The sequence below is a fragment of the Limanda limanda genome, chromosome 14, assembly GCF_963576545.1.
Source record: "Limanda limanda chromosome 14, fLimLim1.1, whole genome shotgun sequence".
NCBI classification, from domain to species: Eukaryota; Metazoa; Chordata; class Actinopteri; order Pleuronectiformes; family Pleuronectidae; genus Limanda; species Limanda limanda.
In genome coordinates this window covers 24,330,798-24,352,034 of record NC_083649.1, presented here as the reverse complement: position 1 = coordinate 24,352,034, position 21,237 = coordinate 24,330,798, and the positions used below count along the sequence as shown (strand labels likewise).

The 21,237-nt window shown below is 41.7% G+C and overlaps 1 protein-coding gene across 1 annotated transcript; it reads right to left on the bottom strand.

Moving 5' to 3' along the window:
• Window positions 1-86: 86 nt before the first annotated feature.
• Window positions 87-17,979, bottom strand: cfap58 (cilia and flagella associated protein 58). The gene is made up of 18 exons (XM_061085357.1): window positions 17,971-17,979; window positions 16,807-17,076; window positions 15,892-16,040; window positions 15,650-15,800; window positions 14,661-14,855; window positions 14,097-14,234; window positions 6,305-6,464; window positions 5,464-5,546; window positions 5,069-5,260; window positions 4,800-4,961; window positions 3,352-3,498; window positions 3,100-3,240; window positions 2,788-3,011; window positions 2,291-2,399; window positions 2,053-2,157; window positions 787-906; window positions 306-430; window positions 87-198 (listed from the first exon to the last, which is right to left on the bottom strand). The coding sequence occupies exons 1-18, from the start codon at window positions 17,977-17,979 to the stop codon at window positions 87-89; spliced, it is 2,592 nt and encodes an 863-aa protein (XP_060941340.1).
• Between the last annotated feature and the right edge of the window lie 3,258 nt (window positions 17,980-21,237).

Below are 21,237 nucleotides of genomic sequence, written 5' to 3'. Positions count from 1 at the left end.
GCTCAATGCATTCTTCAAGTCTTTCTGTATTTTGAATATCTGGTTTTAAAAAGGTTTAAAATAGATGAATTACAAAATAATCTGTCTCATCTTCTCTCATGGTTGTCAGTCCTGAAGCCTCCTCCAGTATAGTGAGGTTTGCTGCTCAGCTGGGGCAGATGATCCAGCTGCTCCACCTTGGCCGAGCTCCTCTGCTCACTGAGGAGACACAATTAAATTTAATTTAATAATAACAACAATCAAGCAGTTTGCACCCATCAAATTCACCACGGAGACAACATGTTAAGAACAAAGCAGCAGCTCACCTCTGGAGCTTCTTCTGACTCAGGTACTTCTTCTTGATGTTCGCAAGCTCATTGTCCAATCTCTGATTCTCACTTTTGTACTCGTTATTCTTGGAGTCAAGCATCTTCAGCTCTGCTATCAGCACCTGCGAATTCAGAAAGAGATATAACACATAACTCAACAGTCTTTGAAAAACACGATCTTTGCATTATGTCTAGGTGTTTAGCCAACTTCAGCAACAAACACATGTGTAAAAAACATGTGGCTTGAAAAAATAATAAAAGGCTTTATAGTTAAAATGTAAATAAAATGACTTTCAGTGTGTGTGGACGTTAAGAGAGGGAGTGTGCTTGATTAACACAGTTTTAATGAAAACACAGATGGCGGGACGGACGCAGACATAGGGTCCCTAACTCGGGAAGGACATGGAGGAATGGAACACAAGCAAAACACAAATGAAGAGAGGGATGCTTGGACTGTGAGATGATGGTGAGTGACGACCTTGAGCTTAGTGGTTCTCTCTCTGAGGAGCCACTGACACTGCTGGAGCTGCTCAGCCGCCTCTGGACCAGGATGCCGAGCCAAGATTTGCTTCAGGTCCACATACAGCTTCTCCTTTTCCTTGGTGGGCAAACAAGAAGAAATAAGACAGGAAAAAGAGACAAAGTGTACTTGCCCCCGCTCTGTCTACAATCTGCACAGGATTTGTTAACTGCTTCGGCCGCTTTAGAGTCTTGTAGAAATACATGATAGTTAACGACAAAACAACAAAGATGAAGTACTACTTAAAAAATGACCTGAATCATTCTAATGAAAATATGGTTGAAAGGCTCTCCTGTTCTTAGGTGTGCTGGTGGTCTTTCCTAATACGATCACTGATTAGAGTCAAAGTCAGATATTTTTAAGTGTTACTGAAAATATTTTTTTGAAAGCATCATTATTGTAAATGGTAAATGGTAAATGGATTTGTATTTATATAGTGCTTTTCTAGTCTGATGAAGACCACTCAAAGCGCTTTACAGTACAGTTTCACATTCACCCATTCACACACACATTCATACAGTGCATCTACTTGCAGCACTTTGTTATTCTATGGGGGGCTATTGAGGGTTCAGCATCTTGCCCAAGGACACTTCGGCATGCAGATGGTTCAGACTGGGGATCGAACCGCCGACCTTCAGGTTGGAGGACGACCACTCTACCCCTCAGCCACAGCCGCCCTAGCCACAGCCGCCCTCAACAAATCCCATGGAGAGGTATTTGAATATATCCTCCTAACAACCGTTGTGTGTGTATCCAAAGTCATGGAGCCCAACCGATGTCAAAAAACTATTGCACACACCAGTGAGTAGGACTGTTGAACTGAATAACATGTTACTTTATTTCCTCAGTACATAAACACTTGTTTAATTTTGACTAAAAACCCACATACACAACAAATATGTACTATCCCACCAATAAAAATAGGCTCTAACAAGAACTGTACTACACTCTGTTCAAGAAACCGTTGTTAACAACTACAGTGCTCAGCTGTTTTAGGAAGTAAAAAGTGAAAGTATTTATTCATGACTTAAATACACAGTATACAGACTGGTGCAGTCTTGGTTTTGGTCATTTTTGTTTTGAGTAATAAAAAGACAGTCATTTACTGATAAAGGTAGACCTGCTTGTTCAAAAAGGTATTTTTCAAGTATAAGACTAACCTTACAGGTGTGTGAGTGTGTGTGCTTGTGTTTGCACGTTGAGGACGGAGTGTCCACTGTTTACCTGTAGTAGGAGTTCATGTTCCTCAAGCTCTTGTGACTTGGCAATAAGTCTCTTCTGTAAGGCCTGAATCTTCTGGATGAGTTCATATTTGCCGGGGTCACTGCCCTGCAGGAGAGAGTCCAGGGGTTAGCTCTGCTACTCTGTTCATGTTACTGGGAGGCAGAGAGGAACCAATGGAGCAGACCAAAGCTGCTATGGCTTTAAGCTAACCCACACAGACACTCAACAAGTCCTTTACCTCCAGTCGCCTCCATCTGTGAATATTAATGGGCTTCAGCTGTTCCTCGAGGACGCCGTTTCTCATCCTCTCTCTGAGCAGCTCCCCCTGCAGGTGGAACATCTCTCGCCTGCAACAGAAAAGGCCCATGGGGTTTCACACAGCAGGTCTATACAGCTTCATACAATCATGGAACAACCACCTTAATGGAAATATGCCCTGTTGTTTATCAAACAAACAAATAACAGGACAAATATCAGCAAGATAACAGGCCAGAGGTCCAGCATTCACAATGCAAAAGTCTGTTGGAAATATTAGTTCTAATGTAAGACAACGAATGAAGAGGGCAGAGTCTGTCCGGTTATGCAGGTTGGGAGCACTTTTAATCTACTCTCTGCAGGTTAGCTCACTGTTTATCCATCCTGCTCTCTCTCTGTGCGCAGTAGCCACGTCCTGCCTCTCCTTGTCTATTCCAAATTCTTTGCATTTCCCTTCATCCAGACCAGGACCTGTCTTACCTCAGGTCCTTAGTGTTGGGGACTGTCTTTTCCATGATGGTCTTCTTGCGCCGGAGCCTCTTCATCTCCAGGTTGAGCAGACGGAGGTCGTCCATGCACTGGTTGTAGTGGAAGTCGCCCTTGCTGAGGATGGATTGCTGGATCCTGATCTTCTCATACAGCAGGGCGCGCTCCTCGTTGCGTCGTAGCAGCTGTTTTCCCAGGCTGTCTCGCTCTCTGAAAACCTAGAGAGACATTTCACCAACATTTCATTAGATCATGAGACTCTGGTCCCTGTGCTGGTCATTCATCTACCTCCTTCATCATCTTTACCTGGAACAGCTGTTGCTTCTGTTGGACTTGGTCAGCCTCAGCTTCGGCGAAAGTCTTCTGCAGTTTTAGCTCCTCTGTTTTTTGAATTTCAACCTTCTGCCTTGTTTCTTCAAGCTGCAGCTTAATCGTCTTCAGCTCCACCTGTAACAGGACACACAGATCCATGGAATGGGTGTTGGTATTGCTCAGGAGGTGTAAACCCACTTTCCATGGCTTGATTTTTCTAAGAACCACTGAGGCAGACAGTTATACCTTGAGGGAGTCGTTATCCCTCTCTAAGCGCCTTTGCTCCAAGAGATCTTTGGCCAGGGCCAGCTCCTTCCCTGTGATCTCGTCTTTCAGCCGTTCAAAATGGTTGCTCATGATCTTCATCTTCCCCTTGTTCTCTCCAATCTCTTCCTGAAGCAGAGGGAGACATAGGGTGCATTTAACTTAGGAAGGTTCCTAACCGAATGAAATGATGCAGAAGTTTTCTAAATGATACGGAGAGGAGCTTCAATGCTTCCTAACTTATTTCCTTTAGCACAGGAAACACCAGACCGTCCTTTATGAAGGGAAAGGAGCAAATGCTCTCCCATAATTCATTGAAGCAGCAACATTTAAAGCAGTAGACCTACATACATTTTGAAAAAGAAACAGATGATTTCTTCTCTCTCATATCTTTCCAGTCAGGAGTCACAGTGAACAACAAGCAAATTAATTTACAGTATCATAATCAAACTAGTACAAATATATATAATATACTTGGCAATCAAGTAACAAAAAAGTGTGGTGATGCAAAAACCCTATGCTCACCGGCTACACCCCTATAAAGAAAAACCATCACCTGCCTATGCCAACAAGTACACAGGTGAGGATACATTCACACAGCGTATCACACACATACACACACCCACACACTACACAAAAACATCTACACTAGTCCTGTTGGTTTTACTACCATTTTCAATAAAACACAGCATCTATTGCACTTCTTTTGGTCCTGGGATCCCTCACATGTGGCTCTCTGAGGTTTATATGTTTGTCTTCCCCTCTTAATCTGGGTTTTTTGGGAAGTTTTTCCCTATTCTTGTTAATGGTAAAGGACAAAGGCCACTGCACCCTGTTATGAGAAAGATTGTGATTTGTGAATATGGGCTATAAAAATAATGATTGATTTGATCAAATAAAATCTCTTTTGTTGTTATATCCTGTGAGTAACTGATGGTTAAATGATCCGTCTGTATAAACTGAAAACATCTTCTCTTAGGACGTGTCATGTGTCATTCTGTTTTGGACAGGAAACTTTCCCTGAACTGTCAGCACACAGCACAAAGTTTATCACTGTACCGTAAAGTCTGTGAGTATCTTCTACTGTTAATAAACGTTTTTTTTAAACTTCAAGTGTAAGTGGAGCTCTCTGCACAGGAGTTCTTCTTTCAAAACTCCTTACAACTTCTCCTTCATATCTTTCCTTGACCTCATGAGGTTTCCATCAGTGTCAAAAAATGATGGTTATGAAAGAGCATTATTTTAACTTTTCCACCACAGCCAGTTTTCAAACTGTGGCAAATACATGATATAAACACTAGAAAGTACAGAAAATGAAAACTCACTCCAAACATTACTGCATGCTGGCAGTCTGCAGCTGACTCACTCCTGACTGGATGATGATGTTACAGATCTGAAGATAATGGCTGACAGGAACTCATCACTCTTACCTGAGCCTCGGTGAGGTTTTTGCTGTAGAGGTTCCTTTCAGTCACAACAGAATCCAGCTGGTTCTCTTTCTGCTTGAGCTTGTACTCTGCTTCAGTCACCTTCTTCTTCCAATCAAATATCTCCACCTCTCTTACTTCAACATCAGCCATTTTTTGTTGCACCTGTGGAAGGGGGAGAGTTGCAGACAGGCTTAGGATTTTTTCCAAACATATTGTAAAATAAAGACCAGGACAAACAATGAAATCCATGAAGCTAGGTCATAACCTGCCTTCTGCGTGAGGGTGCTGGTCTCATTGATGTAGCGGTCTCGCTCTTTTTCCAGCTGTTGGATGATCTTCCGCTGTTTTTGGCCCTCCTGCTGGTATCCACTGATCTCATGTTCCAGCGACGTCTTGTCCTGCTCGAGGAGCTTCACTAGCTTCTGCTGTTTCTCAGTCGAATGTCCAGCTTTAATCATGTTCTGTTGATGGAAATACAACCACAAAGTTGTGAAGCCTAACATTTCATCCTGGTTTTGAAAATCTTTGAGAGGCATTGACACAGGGTTTAGATTGATTGAGAAGCAGGCACTGTAGTTTACTCCCTACTAATTATCCACCAGGGGAGGAACAGAAAAGAGAGACATGTGTGCTCAGAGTCAGAACTAATACAGGATAAATATACCTTATTTATGATGTCTCTCTCTCGCATCAGCTCGTCTGTGACTTTCTTGTCAGCTTCGACTTGCTTTCGGGATGATTCAAGGTCTGCGGGGAGAAAGATGCAGAGAGTTTGTATTAATGATCAAAGCTGAAACCTAGCTCTTTCCTAACTAAGCTCTCTCCTAAAAGAGTTTGCCACAATGTGACTTAAGTCATTTTGCAGACCGAAAGTTTTCCGTGAAGATTGAAGAAAATATCTGCAGTTCAATGTACACCATTATATAAGAAGTCCTTCAAGCCTATATATGTACTCAAGTTAACAGATATACGATAGTCAGGACTGTCGTAAAATGCATATACAGTGTATACAGTAAGTTATTGATACTTGAGTTCTTGGTCAACGTCATTATTCCACTTGTTCACACATGCTGTAGAGAGATTCATTCTTTAAGTGATTTCAGTGCAAGTAATCATTCAGTTATTGTTCTCTGTGTAGATGCATCCTAATGAACATAATGGGTTTAGCAGAACTTTGAAATATATATCCACTATGTGATTAACAGTTGTGTAAAGAGCTCACTATACTGTGTAGAGAAACGAGAACATAATAAGGTTTGAAACATTTGTTCATACCCATTTTATATAAATTGATGATTCTTAGAAATTTGGATAGATTTTAATTAATAGCTTATTGTCTATTTGAACATCACCTTGTGTTGTACTCTTACTAATCACAAGGAATGTCAAAAGCATGACAGAAAGTTAAAAGCTGACGCTGATGAACTGACAGGAACTAAGATGGGGCTGCAGTGAGGAATGGACACACTGGGACCCCAGAGGGAGGACAAGACAAGAACCCTTACCTTTCTCCAGAGCAGCCATCTGACTTCTCAGTGTCTCCCTCTGCACTTCCACATCAGCTTTCTGATCCTCCATTTGGCTTAAGTTCTTCTGGATGGTTTCTCTCATCTTTGTCTGTTTGGCAATCGTCTGACGCATCTGAGTCATCTCATCGTCTCTCATCTAACAGTTGTGTTACAATTACACAAACGCAACAGGGAGAAAGGGTGTCAGACAAGGAGAGTGGATCACATACAGTATTCTCCTGAGGGCAGCAGTCCTAATTTAGTCTGTCCTACTGACTAAAGAGACCTCATTCCAAATTCTCAAGACAAACATAATCTTCCTTTTCTCTTGTTTGCTGACTTTTATTTCTTGGACAATAAAACACAGCAGACCCGTTTCTGACCTCCTCACCACATATCACTGCAGCGCCCCCTAACGGCCTAATAGGGCAGAAACACAACATCCTAAAAAAATAAATATTGTAAGGATCTTTTCACCAAACTTACCACAGTGACCAGACAAATAATAATGGAAAACCAGCTCTGAGGGAACAACCATGCTGTCATATTTCCATGTTTAGTGATTAAGCATCAGAGTTTTTGTTTTTTGGGTGTGAACCCACTATCACTGCTGTTACTTCACCACTCTGTGTGTGTGTATGTGTGTGTGTGTGTGTGTGTGTGTGTGTGTGTGTGTGTGTGTGTGTGTGTGTGTGATAGATAGTTAAAATGTATGAATAAAGTTAAAATGAATGAATGATTTCCATCTGCACTCTATTAGTATAGCCTGGTTGAATGATCTGCTGATCGATTAGTTTTACCTGCAGAGGCCGGATTAGGGGAGCTCTGAGCACGGGTGTCATTCTTGATGCAGCTACTGAAGCAGAAGCACCGTGTCTGAGTGACGTTATTAACATCTCCCCTTTTCAGGTAGGAAATTAATGTTTATGTGCTGTGAAGGAGAGCGGTTGCGAAAAGAGATCGAGAAATTACAATTAGCATTAGCATTATCACAACAGGAGAGACCAACTCAAACCGGTGGAGTCAAAACGTCAGTGAGTGGGGAAGGTAATAATGCTAAACAAGAACATGACTCAGCTCAACAGACCCCACAACCTCGTGTCTCCTTACAGTGGAGTAGAGAATTCAAAATATCAGGTCAGGTTGGTGACCCAGGGCAAAAGGACAAACTTACCTTCTCTAGTTTAGCACACCAAATCGAGCAAGGCATCAACAAGGGATTTCCTGAAATAGAAATAGTTGATGCAGTGATTCGGGCAATAGCACCAGGCTTGCAGTTACGCAGCTACCTGGAGGGAAAAAACAACCTTACCTTACCTATCTTAAGGAGGATTCTCAGATCCCATTACCAAGAAAAGGGTGCAACAGATCTGTATAAACAGCTCACCTCAGAGGTCCAAAATAGTAAGGAAACCCCACAAAACTTTCTGATCCGTGCGTTAGATTTGAGACAAAAAATCTTGTTTGCTTCACAGGAAACAGAATCTGGTCTAAGATATGATCCCGTCCTCGTACAGAGTATGTTTCTCCATTCTGTTCTAACAGGCCTGCAAAATGATAGCATTAGAAGCGACCTCCAACCGTACCTGCAACAGACAACAACAAGTGATGAGCTGCTCCTCGAGAAACTCAACATTGCTTGCGCAAACGAAGCAGAGAGACAAAATAAAAAGAAGCTTTTTATTCAACAGCGGCCAACCACTGTGCACTCAGCTCAGTCTAATGAAGAACCTGAAGATAAAAAAGGAAAAAACCCTAATTCAGAACACACCAGCAAAATCCAGGCTGATGTACTAAATGAATTAAAAGAAATGCGTTCTGATATGGCATTATTGAAAAATTTAAGCGTTGAGGTTGCACAAATCAGAGAGTCAATTCGACAGCCGAACCCCTCACAGCCACAGTATCTTGCCTCACCTGTGATCGATGAATGCATTCCCCCTCCCCAGTTCCAGAATGCACCACAAAGATACTGGCCTCCCCCAGGACCAGGACGAAGAGGAGATGCAGCCCAATATCAACAAAGCTTCTTACCACAGCACCAGTATCCTGCTCCGTATCGTGCACGCCTGAGAAGATGTAATGGCTGTCAGCAAAGTGGAAGTGAATATTGCACTCATTGCTACAGATGTGGTAGCAGCGAACACTTTCTCGCAGGTTGCAGAGTGAGAGGAACCAGACAAGAAAATGATGTTCCGTTAAACGGAAGAGGGTTACCCCCACGGGACATGGAGTAACCGTCAACAGTGGAATGTCCCAACAGCATTGCTCCCACTGTGGTGTCCATGGAAAAGACCAAAGACTAAGAGCATGTGCATCCTGTAAAAAAGACACTTATTGTTCTAAAAGCTGTCAGGCTGAACATTGGCCAAAACATAGAAAACGATGCAACCAGCACCCTCACCCACAAATAAACCAGCTCTCCCACCCAAGAACAAATGCCAGCCACACCAAGAAGGACAGTCATTCCAGCCTTGTTGCTCTGGTAGGGAAACGATGTATGGTTGAGTGCTATATACAAGGCCGTAGGACTCAAGCATTATGGGACACAGGCTCTCAAGTCTGTATTGTGGATGAAAAGTGGAAAAGGAGACATTTGCCATGTGAAAAATTAAGAGATGTCTCTGAGTTACTTGATGCCACCGACGATTTGAAAATCACAGCAGCTAACGGACAGAGCATGCCTTATAAGGGTTTCATTGAGGTCACTTTTGGATTAGCTGCAGAGGGAGCCGACCCTAAAGAACTTGTTGTCCCCATGCTAGTGATGAGAGGTGGAAGTCTCTCACAGCCAATCCTAGGCTTTAATGTTATTGAGCAAATATTAAAAAACAGTGCTACAGGAAGAGAGCAGTTGCATGAGACATTAAGAGTAGCTTTCCCTAGCCTTGAGAAAAAAGATGTTACCGGCTTCATTGATCTGGTAACTGTCGAGCAGTCATGTGGCTATGTTGTGAAAACGATAAAAGAGAAGGTAATTGTACCTAAACACACCTCTGTTCAGATTGATTGTAAAGCGCAGACACTGCCACTGAAGAAAGACATTACCCTTCTCTTTGAGCCGGACATAAACCCACAGTGGGCTGAAGGCCTTGAGTTTTGTGAGACGTTGGTGAAGCTCAGCAGTGGTGTTTCACCTTACATTGTGCTGGATGTGCAAAATCCCACTGATCATGATATTGAGTTGTCAGGAAGAACTGTTGTGGGTACGTTACAGCAAGTTCAGGCTGTGTACCCAGCTAACATGTTTGAGAAACCCAGTCATAGCCCTCCCGTGTCAGTGAGTCAAGTTAATGCAGAGAGTGAGCAAGTTACTGAAACTCCATGGAATCCACCAATTGACCTGAGCCATCTAAATGAACTTGAGAGAGTAGTAGTGCAGAAAATGCTTCGTAAAGAATGCTCCTCTTTTTCTAAATCAGATGATGATATCGGATGTATCAAAAAGCTGAAGTTAAGCGTATCGTTGAAGGATATGGATCCTGTAGCGCGCACTTACCTGTCGGTGCCGAAACCGTTATATAAGGAGATGAAAGATTATCTGCACAATCTTATTGCGCAAGGATGGGTGACGAAATCGTATTCACCTTATGCTTCACCGGTTGTGTGTGTTAGGAAAAAAGATGGCAGCCTACGCCTTTGCATAGATTACAGACTCCTAAACAAAAAGACTCATCCTGATAGACAACCGATTCCTCGAGTGCAGGACATCCTTGACAGTCTTGGTGGCAACTCGTGGTTTTCGTTACTAGACCAAGGAAAGGCCTATCATCAGGGCTTTATGGATGAAGACAGCCGACCTTTGACTGCATTTGTGACTCCATGGGGCTTGTATGAATGGATAAGGATTCCATTTGGATTAATGAACGCACCTGCAGCCTTTCAACGCTGTATGGAGGAGTGTTTGGAAGACGTGCGAGACAACATCTGTATCCCCTACCTGGATGACACACTAGTGTATAGTCAGTCATTTGAAAATCATGTTAACCATGTCAGAAAAGTGCTTCAGCTGTTGAGGAAATACGGAATTAAACTAAAACCCAGCAAGTGTTCATTATTCAAACATGAGGTCCGCTATCTGGGAAGAGTTGTGTCAGCTGAAGGCAGCAAAATCGATCCAGCCGACACCATAGCTGTGAGAGCTTTGAAAGAAAAGAGACCTAGCAACGTAGGAGAACTAAGAGCTATTATGGGCTTGTTAAGCTATTACAGACAATACATACAGGACTTCTCCCGTATCGCGGTGCCATTGTACAACCTGCTGAAAGGGGCAACAGAAGATAACATTGTGCCACAGAATAGGATAAACACTAGACGAGTTACAGTGAAGAGTAAAGGCGTGCCATCAAACAAACCAATTGTGTGGACTGAAGAGCATCAACACATATTGGAACGACTTTTAGACTGTCTGGTCGTACCACCAGTCCTCGGGTTTCCAGACTTTTCATTGCCATTTATTCTCCATACCGATGCCTCAAACCAAGGGCTCGGGGCAGTTTTATATCAACAACAGGATGATAAACTTCGCGTGATAGCCTACGGTTCCCGAACACTGACAGCATCTGAACGGAATTACCATCTCCACTCAGGAAAACTTGAATTCCTCGCTTTAAAGTGGGCAGTCACAGAAAAATTCAGAGATTACCTATATTATGCACCGACTTTCACTGTGTTTAGCGATAATAATCCGCTCACTTATGTCCTGTCAAGTGCCAAGTTAAACGCAACTGGATGCAGATGGGTAGCAGAGCTTGCAGATTTCCATTTTACCATTCGATATCGGCCAGGGAAAGAAAATGTGGATGCTGACAGTCTGTCAAGAATGCCTTTAGATATCGAGATGATAATGGGACAGTGTACAGAAGAGTTGGCATCAGATTGTGTGGCAGCAACAACCCAAGCTGTTGAGACTCAAGACTCCAGTTCACCATGGGTCTGTCCAGTATTTACCTCTCTCCAATGTACAGCAGTGAGTGAAGAGACGCACAAACCATTGTCAGGGGCTGAGATTCGACAAGCACAGCAAGACGACAAGAACATTGGTCCAGTAATGCAGTGCAAGATGAGGAACCAAAAACCAACCGGACATGGACTTAACAGCTTCAGTGTACAAAGCAAGTGTCTACTGCGTGGATGGGAAAGACTTCATATTGATGAAGATGGCATTCTCCGCAGGAAGACGACAAACAAAACCCAGCTTGTATTACCTGAGAGGTATAAGACCACTGTACTCAAAGAGTTGCATGATGAGATGGGCCATCAAGGCATTGATCGAACAACATCGCTGATCAGAGACAGATTCTTTTGGCCTTACATGCAAAAAGAAATTGAGCATTATGTGGCAAGGACTTGTACTTGCCTGAAACAAAAGACACCATGTAAAGAAACGCGGGCACCTCTTACCAGTATTGTCACAACACAACCCTTTGAACTTGTGTCGATAGATTTTCTTCACTTGGACAAGTGTAAAGGTGGATATGAGTATATATTGGTAATCGTTGACCACTTCACTCGTTTTGCTCAGGCTTACGCCACCACCTCAAAGTCTGCCAAAACAGTTGCTGATCGCATTTTCAATGATTACGCCCTGAAGTTTGGACTGCAGACACGGATACACCACGATCAAGGCGGCGAATTTGAGAACCAGCTCTTCGCCCAGCTGAAAAAGAACTGTGGTGTATTGGGATCACGAACAACACCTTATCACCCACAAGGAAATGGACAGGTTGAGCGCTTCAACCGAACATTGCTACAAATGCTAAAGACACTGACCACTAAACAGAAGACAAACTGGAAAGAATCTTTGAACAAGCTGCTCTATGCATATAACTGCACACGATGCGAAGTAACAGGTTTCTCCCCTTTTTACCTTTTATTCGGAAGGTCACCAAGGTTACCCATTGATCTCCTGTTTGGCATCACATCTGAGACAGGAAAAGCAGACCATCGAACATACATGGAGAAATGGAAACGAGAAATGCAGGAGGCATATGGCATAGTGCAAGAGAATGCAAACAAGTCAACAGAGAGAAGTAAGAGACATTATGATGGAAAAGTGAGAAGCTCAGTTCTGCATGCTGGTGATCGTGTCCTTGTGAGAAATATGACACCTAGAGGAGGCACTGGAAAGCTTCGTAATCATTGGGAAGAGAACATCCATGTTGTGATCCGCCAGGTTGGAGAAGACATTCCAGTCTATGAAGTCAAGCCTGAGCAGGGAAGAGGAAGATCAAGAACCTTACATCGCAACCTGTTGCTACCGTGTGATCACTTACCTTTAGAATTGCAGCCAAAAACAACATCTAAGCAAAAGAAAAGGATGCCGGAAGCAGCTGCAGAAAATGCAAATCAAGAAGAGGAAGATGACGAAGACGAATGTGGATACATTGAGTATGCTGACGCACAGGAGGACGAGGATCGAGGGACACCATTGTTAAACTCTGACGAGCAAGTGGTTGAAGAAAGGTCTACAACGGACACAAATGAGTCTGAGACACAGCAAGAGGATGAGCTACTGGAAGAGGATAATCAGAGTGAAAATTCACTACCAGTTGGAGAAGCACAGGACGAGATCCAGAATCCTCAGTATTCGGATTCAGGCGAGGATGACAGGGAACAAGAACATTACTTACAGAGGAGAGAAAGACGAGCCCCTAAATACTTTACCTATGATCAACTTGGAACTCCAGCATGTTATAGTGTAGCAGGTGCAAATGAAACGCTCTACCAGTACCAACCTCTACTATATAGAGAAGTTCAACCAGTGACCATGTGGACAAACCCGTTGCACGTTTACCAACCTTTATTCATGCAGTGATACTAAGTATAAAATAGATCTAGGCTGTTCGGTACATAAGGGGTCTGTTTGACTAAAAATAAAAGATCACTACATATAGTAGAGTCATGTATAGGCAGTACAGTCATATTTATCGTTAGGCCAAAAAACAGTCACTATATTGCTATCGCTCTCAAGACACAGTGAAGATAACTAAGACATACCAAGCTGGGAACCCTTATTTCATAACTGCTGTGATGTCGGGACGACATCTAATGTTTTACCTGCAGAGGCCGGATTAGGGGAGCTCTGAGCACGGGTGTCATTCTTGATGCAGCTACTGAAGCAGAAGCACCGTGTCTGAGTGACGTTATTAACATCTCCCCTTTTCAGGTAGGAAATTAATGTTTATGTGCTGTGAATACATTATTGACCTGTTTAGCAACAAGATTATAATGTTTGTATGGTTGAATTTGTGATTGTGTCCTGTTTGTGCAGTTAGTTCACACTTTTTATGTAGCTCTGCTCTGTGTAGTGTAGGCAGGTAGCACCACGTGGTGAGCATGAGTGCACCACATGTTGTGTGCATTGTTCACATGTTTAATTTAGCAAGACAGCTAAAAGAAAGTATTATATTGCTGATGTCTGTGTATGATTAATGTTCAGTATGTTATGTTTGTAAATAATAAGAGATAAGGTATTTTGTTAATTATCAATAATTTAAGTTACTGTTCAAAGATTAATAGGCCATATATATATATATATTGTTACCTGTTCATTTGTTGTAATGTTGTAAATTGATTTTGTGAATTATAAACGATTCTTGATGCAGCTACTGAAGCAGAAGCACCGTGTCTGAGTGACGTTATTAACATCTCCCCTTTTCAGGGCACAACGTGTGTGTGTGTGTGTGTGTGTGTGTGTGTGTGTGTGTGTGTGTGTGTGTGTGTGTGTGTGTGTGTGTGTGTGTGTGTGTGTGTTTGCGTGTTCATGAGTCAGTGGACAGATGTGTACCTTGAGCTCATTTGCGTTCTGCAGATTAACCAGCGAGAGATTTTCTTTGAGTGACGAGAGCTTCTCACACTCCTGATGCAGTTTGGAGTTCCTCAGCTGCACCTGCTCCAGATCCTTGGTAGATCGCTCATTCAGGACCTGCACAGTCACAAGGGGGTTTAAGACGTGGGTTAAAAGGGATCGTTGCATTCTGCTATGCAGTTAGCAAAGTGTATGTTATTACACACACTGTATGTTGTAGTCAACCAGCCTATAAAGAAAGTGATGCACTGACACGACTGATACAAAGGTGTACCAAGGCTGATTTAGAGGCTTATCGTGATCAATTTCAATGTTCTTTTTTCTGTTTATTTGTATTTGAATATACTCATTAGGATTCATACTGTACAAAAATATAAATGCACAGATATATATATTGTATAAATCAACCCTTTTCATGCCGTATGCATTGAAGAAAACATTTAACAATAACAACAACTGCACGATTGTCTATATTTTCAACTAATATTATATAACATCGTTTTGTGACACCATAAAGAGTATGCATCCCACTCCAGTGTTCACCTTTAGCTCTTTCAGCTGCTGCTCCAGTCTCAGCTGCTCCTCTTTTGATCTTTGACCTTGTAGACGTAGAGCTTTGATGTCAGCCGTCTTTGCCTCCAAGTCGACGTGCAGCAGCTTCACCTCCTTATCCTGCTTTTCCTTCAGCCTCACTTCCCGGGAAATCTCGTTCTGTTGTACCAGGAGCTCCTGCTGGAGCTGGGTTGGAAACAGAGAGAACAACTCAGCTGGATTTTATTTCACTTTCTTAGTATAATATAGAGGTCAAACCCTTGTATTAGTAGACTTTAGCCTTGTTATTTCCTTGTGTTTGGTTTTTCAATTTAGATTTATACCACTTTGATTATATCCCACATTATACCCAAACTTATATCTCAGTTGTTTAGACTTTGAGTGTATTAGACTGATTAGTGTATTTTACTTTGTAGCTTCTTCCTTGTGTGTCTCTTGCTTTATTACATGTCTTTTGTCAACTTTCCCTCCTCTTGTCTGCACCACCCTTTATGTTTGTTTCTATTAATGTTCCTGGTTTTGCATGTTTCTAATGGTTTTATAAGGCTTTCAGTTTTATTTCCTGTTGTTTTCTGTTCATGTTTTTTCCTTTTGTCTTTTTTAAAATGTGGACTTTGAGCTTGCCTGCCCTATCATCCTCCCAGACTCACACTTTGCCTGTCCTCTCTAGGCTTGCATTGTATGAATCCTTCTATCTCCTACCTTCTCAGTTGCCCTGCCCTTTGCCTGCAAACTGTAACAGTCTTCATGTGGACACAGTAAGACCATGTGCAGAGTCATTTCTGTGGTGACAGTGCTGTGAAAAACACTTTCTAATGATAATTTAAAATCTGATTTTTCATGTAGACTCTGTTTTCAAAAATTCTGATGTATTTGTGAATAAAAAACTTGGTCTCAACCATTGATTTAAATATGTCATATAATAAGAATGACATCAGAAGTCACTTGGTGTCCTGTCTGAGTCTTTTCTCCATATTTACCTGAGCCGTGTTCTCCATAGCACTCTGTCTTTGAGCCTCTATCTCCTGCTGGGTGACAGTGGCCTGGTTTAATTTTTCTCTCAGGCCCTCCACAGATGCCAGCAGCTGATTACGCTCCTTCGTCAACTCCGCGTTCATTTTTAGTAGATCACTGAAAAGAAGGTCACAGTAGGTTCCATTCACTTTCACAGTATTCAAACAATAGATTATTAAGAGGGTGGGGAGGATCAAACATGGCTCACTTCTGCTCCTGCTGTGTATTGAAGTCTTTTGGTTTGTCAGTATGTGTAGTAAGGTCTTCTATGTTGTTTTTTAGTTTCCTGATGATCTCGTTATCCTTCTTCTCTTGATCATGAGTAGCCTTGATCATTTCCCAAGCTTTTTCCAGCTCCTTTAGTGGGGGCAAAGTACACTTTTTAGTAAAAACTTTCATTGAACTGATAGTCAGAGTTCAGAGAATAAATGATAAAACATCCATTCAACATGACTTAATTAAAACTAACTCATTCTCAGTTAGTTAGTATGGTTTCAGAGAAGTAAGTTGTCATCAAATGTAAAATATGTCATTTCATATTATTTGCAGAAAATATGATATTGAGCAAAGTAAAACAATTTGTTCAGAATGATGAAATTGCAGTTTGAAGTATTATGACTTTTGGTCAACCATTTCGTAGGGAACGGATTGATTTTATTTTCAATTATGTCACTGAATTTATCTGAATATAAAATATGAGAGTACATTTTTTACCAGGAAATGTAAGACAACATATCTATTTCATAGTTTTAGATTTAGTTTAGTTAATATTTACAAATCCCATAATAACCCAACCAGACAGGCGTTATTTATATACTATATTCAGTTTTCTATTAAATATATGGGAGTAAATTTGTGAAACGAATATGTGAATTCAGGATTCCTCTGTGTCATTGTCTATGTACAAAAGAGAGACTTAGAAATGTTCTCTTGTCCTGTTTGGTTCGGATAAAAATGATCATGATACTATTGTGTTTTATTTTAAATAGTGCAAATGTGTATTTTTGATTCAGCCTATGATTCTATACTTTTATAACCTTTGTATTTGAAATAATCTTAAACTAACAAATAATTCACGCTGTACATTGCAGTAGCCTCTTTGGTTGTGGCCATGACGGCTTACCCTCTTTAGTAAGCTGATAGTTGACTCATCTTCTTGGGACAGTTTGAGGGCAGCTACGACTTTAGTTGAGCTGGACACAATCTCACCGTTCAGCTCCCTGCATTTGGACATCAGCCTCTTCTCATTCTCCCGCGACTTCTTCAGAGCCTGGATCAGCTTCTCGTACTCCACCCTGATCCTGTCCATGCTCTCGTCCCCAACCAGCTCACCGAGAACCATCTGGAACTCTTCCAGAGAGTCAGCAGGGTCCTCTGCTCCCTGTCCTGTCTCCTGCAGGGACAGCAGAGACACACACTCAGCATGGGAGAGATGAGCTGTGAGACAGGGACTCCACTCATACAAACCACATTTAACATGCAGCCTTATGTTATATCAAAGTAACCTCATGTTAAAAATATAGTTTTGAATGAATGGATGAAAGTTGATTTGGACATTTTAGAAAAGAAAACAACAACAATGGCAACAATTTTAGTGCACAATTTATGAGTTGTACCCCTTTTTTATATTTTGTCTTCAAAATGTATGTTAAACAAATTTCTTCAAGCTTCTTCTGCTATAATGCACCACTCAAACCAAGTCAGATAAGCTACAGATAGAGCAACTACACATCCTGTTTGTATCACTACCCTTCCAATGCACAACCTGGGGCAAAAATGACCCGTATCCATTTCCTGTTATTTAATGCATGATTGTCTCTTTGCTACATTTTTAAAATAAATGTATTTTAACATTTAATATTCAAAGTATTCATTAAATATCTTGTTTTTGATTTCCCAAAATCATTTTTTTTTTCTTTTTCCTTCCTTCCTTTATAAATACACTTAAATTATGTATTTCTAAATCACTTTTACACACATGGGTCAAAAATGACCCACAGAGTATGTATTCACTAAGGGAAGCTGTTTCTGCACATCTGATGCATGTTTGTCTTAATTTACAATCCATTACTAAAGAGAAATATGTACAATACTGACTATCTGATAGCTGGCTAGCTTCTTTTCTGGCTAGCTAATCATAGCTAAATCATCAACATAAAACTCTGAATATAACAGTATGTATATATAATAGTATATAATAGACTGATTTATATGCATTTGAAAATATGCTTTTGATTTTCTTTGTCCGGAGTGTTAGTATAGCTGGTCACAATCATTTCAGACTTACGTCTGACATGGTAATAGAGATACTGTCAACAGTATGAGGGAAATGAGGAGCCAATTCTTGGTCTTGATTCTGACTCTGAAACCTGAAGCTGAGAACCTAGACTATGTTCCACAGGATCAAGCTGGAGCTGTGGGTGTGTATTCTAAAAGGAGAAGATTCCTCTGATGACATAGGCGAAGTATCTTGTATGTCATCAAAGGAGCTGTCTCCTTAATGAAGAAGGAAGAATAAGCTATAAAATAATATAGCAAAGAAACACCCAGCCATGCATGAAACAGAAAATCAATACGGATATATTTTTGACCCATGTTGTGCATTAGAAGGATATTGCATAGCGTGCGGATCAAAGAGTGACCTGGCGTCACATTGACCATATTTCAATAAGTTGAAGCGCATTTTTATGACAAGAAAAACCACCAGCCTCATATGTTAACACAAGTGTCAGAAAGAGAAGTTACCTCCATAATGGGTGTTGAACAGCGGATGTATAGTTATAATAATTGTTAGTGAATCCTCTCAGGAAGAACACGGCGGATCAGAGCTGTTGACTTCTGTTGCTAAGCAACCGGTGATCTCGCGAGAGAACGAGCCTCCGGTGCAGAGCGGGTTGACAGGTCCGTGGAATAGAGCAACTTTGGAAGTGTTGCTACAACATGCACTGTTGTTCTGTTTGTACACGGAAGTGGACTGTGGAACCTAGTCCAACCTGTTTCAATATAAGAACACAATCACATCATAGAACAAGGATTTACACACGTTTCGATGGAAGTCGGAGGTTTTTCTTACATAAATCACCGACCATGTTTATGTTTAACACATGCACCAATGGACACCAAGAAACCAAAGAGACCCTCCCCGCCCAACTTTTTTACTTGTATCTGTGTTGCCTCAGACCTCTAACCATGCAGTACCTTAAACAGCCTGTGTTAAAGTAGGTGAGACAAGCCAAACAGTTTATATATGTTTGTTGAACATGTAGTTTGACTTTTACTATTTATTGAACTGACGGTAAGAAGTGTAATTATAAATCTACTTCACTTCACCTAGTTCACTTAGGTGTGTGTGTGTGTTACTTGAATTGATAAAAAAAAAATCCTCCTACACTGATTATACAGAGGAAATTAATAATTCATGTAACAAGGCTGTAACCTTTTACAGTTGAGATGAATTGAGAGTTGAGATGAAGGCCCTGCTACATGGTCATATTTAAGGAGATGTGGTAATAAAGTAACCAGCTTAACTTCAACAAGGAGTTAAGGCCAATTTATGCCTCTCCGTTTTTTCTATTACGGACAGATAAGACCGCCCTATCCGTCGTGAAACGCCCTCTAAGAACCCGCCGTCACGACTTTAATTCCACTTCTATCATGACACTGTTTCTATAATACCGTCAGGTTAGAAGCAAACACTGGATAGTAGTTGTTAGTGTCGGGAGTCCCTGCTGACTGTGTGTGGAAGCTGGGGGGGAGCTAGCTCCGGGTAGCTTCTAGCTACATGTAGCCTCAAGCAGATTCAAGCTGTGGAATCAGCAACACAGTTCGGAAACAAGACCGGGGAACCGCTGCGCTAAGAAACGATTACATCAGCATCTTGACCCGCTGGGTGTCACTTTATTTATTTCTGTTAGTTGCCATGGTTCAGTGTGTGGGAGGCAGGCTAACATGTAAACAGAGACACGTGGACTTCTTCTTCCCAAATGGGGTAGGCTTCTCTGAGCTCGTCTTCCGTTGCGCCACCTATGGGTTTGGCGATGAATTTTTTCCGACAGACTGTGTCGGACAAGTAAAAATCAAAAAGACTCTTTGCCCCACGCTGAGACCTCTCCGAGAAACGGACACGTAGTAGTATATAAGAGCCTTTAGGAAAACACCACTCCACCGCATTTATATACTCTATATACAGATGTGGCCAAAAGTTTTGAGAATGACACAAGTATTGGTTTTCACAAAGTGTGTTGCTTCAGTGTTTTCAGATATTTTTATCAGATGTTACTATGGTATACTGAAGTATAATTACAAGTGTCAAAGGATTTTTTAGACAATTACATTAAGTTTATGCAAAGAGTCAATATTTGCAGTGTTGACCCTTCTTTTTCAAGACCTCTGTAATTCACCCTGGTATGCTGTCAATTAACTTCTGGGCCACATCCTGACTGATGGCAGCTCATTCTTGCTTAATCAATGCTTTGACTTTGTCAGATTTTGTGGGTTTTTGTTTGTCCACCCGCCTCTTGAAGATTGACCACAAATTCTCAATGGGATTAAGGCCTGGGGAGTTTCCTAGCCATGGACCCAAAATCTGGATGTTTTTTTCCCCGAGCCACTTAGTTATCACTTTCGCCTTATTGCAAGGTGCTCCTTCATGCTGGAAAAGGCATTGTTCCTCACCAAACTGTTCTTGGATGGTTGGGAGAAGTGGCTCTCGGAGGATGTTTTGGTACCATTCTTTATTCATGGCTGTGTTCTTTGGCAAAATTGTTAGTGAGCCCACTCCCTTGGCTGAGAAGCAACCCCACACATGAATGTTCTCAGGTTGCTTTACTGTTGGCACGACACAGGACTGAAGGTAGCGCTCACCTTTTCTTCTCCAGACAAGCTTTTTTCCAGATGCCCTAAACAATCGGTAAGGGGATTCATCAGAAAAAATGACTTTACCCCAGTCCTCAGCAGTCCAATCCCTGTACCTTTGACAGAATATCAGTCTGTCCCTGATGTTTTTCCTGGAGATAAAGGGATTCTTTGCTGCCCTTCTTGACACCAGGCCATCCTCCAAAAGTCTTCGCCTCACTGTGCGTGCAGATGCACTCACACCTGCCTGCCGCCATTCCTGACCAATCTCTGCACTAGTGGTGCCCCATTCCTGCAGTTGAATCAACTTTAGGAAACGGTCCTGGCGCTTGCTGGACTTCCTTGGGCGCCCTGAAGACTTTTTAACAATAATTGAACCTCTCTCCTTGAAGTTCTTGATAATCCGATAAATGGTAAATTCAGGTGCAATCTTACTGGCAGCAATATCCTGGCCTCTGAAGTCCTTTTTGTGCAAAGCAACGATGACTGCACGTGTTTCCTTGCAGGTAACCATGGTTAACAGAGGAAGAACAATGATTTCAAGCATCACCCTCCTTTTAAAGCCTCCAGTCAGGTATTCTGTCTAAATCAGCATGACAGAGTGATCTCCAGACTTGTCCCCATCAACACTCTCCCCTGTGTTAACAAGAGAATCACTGACATGATGTTGGCTGGTCCTTCTGTCGCAGGGCTGAAATGC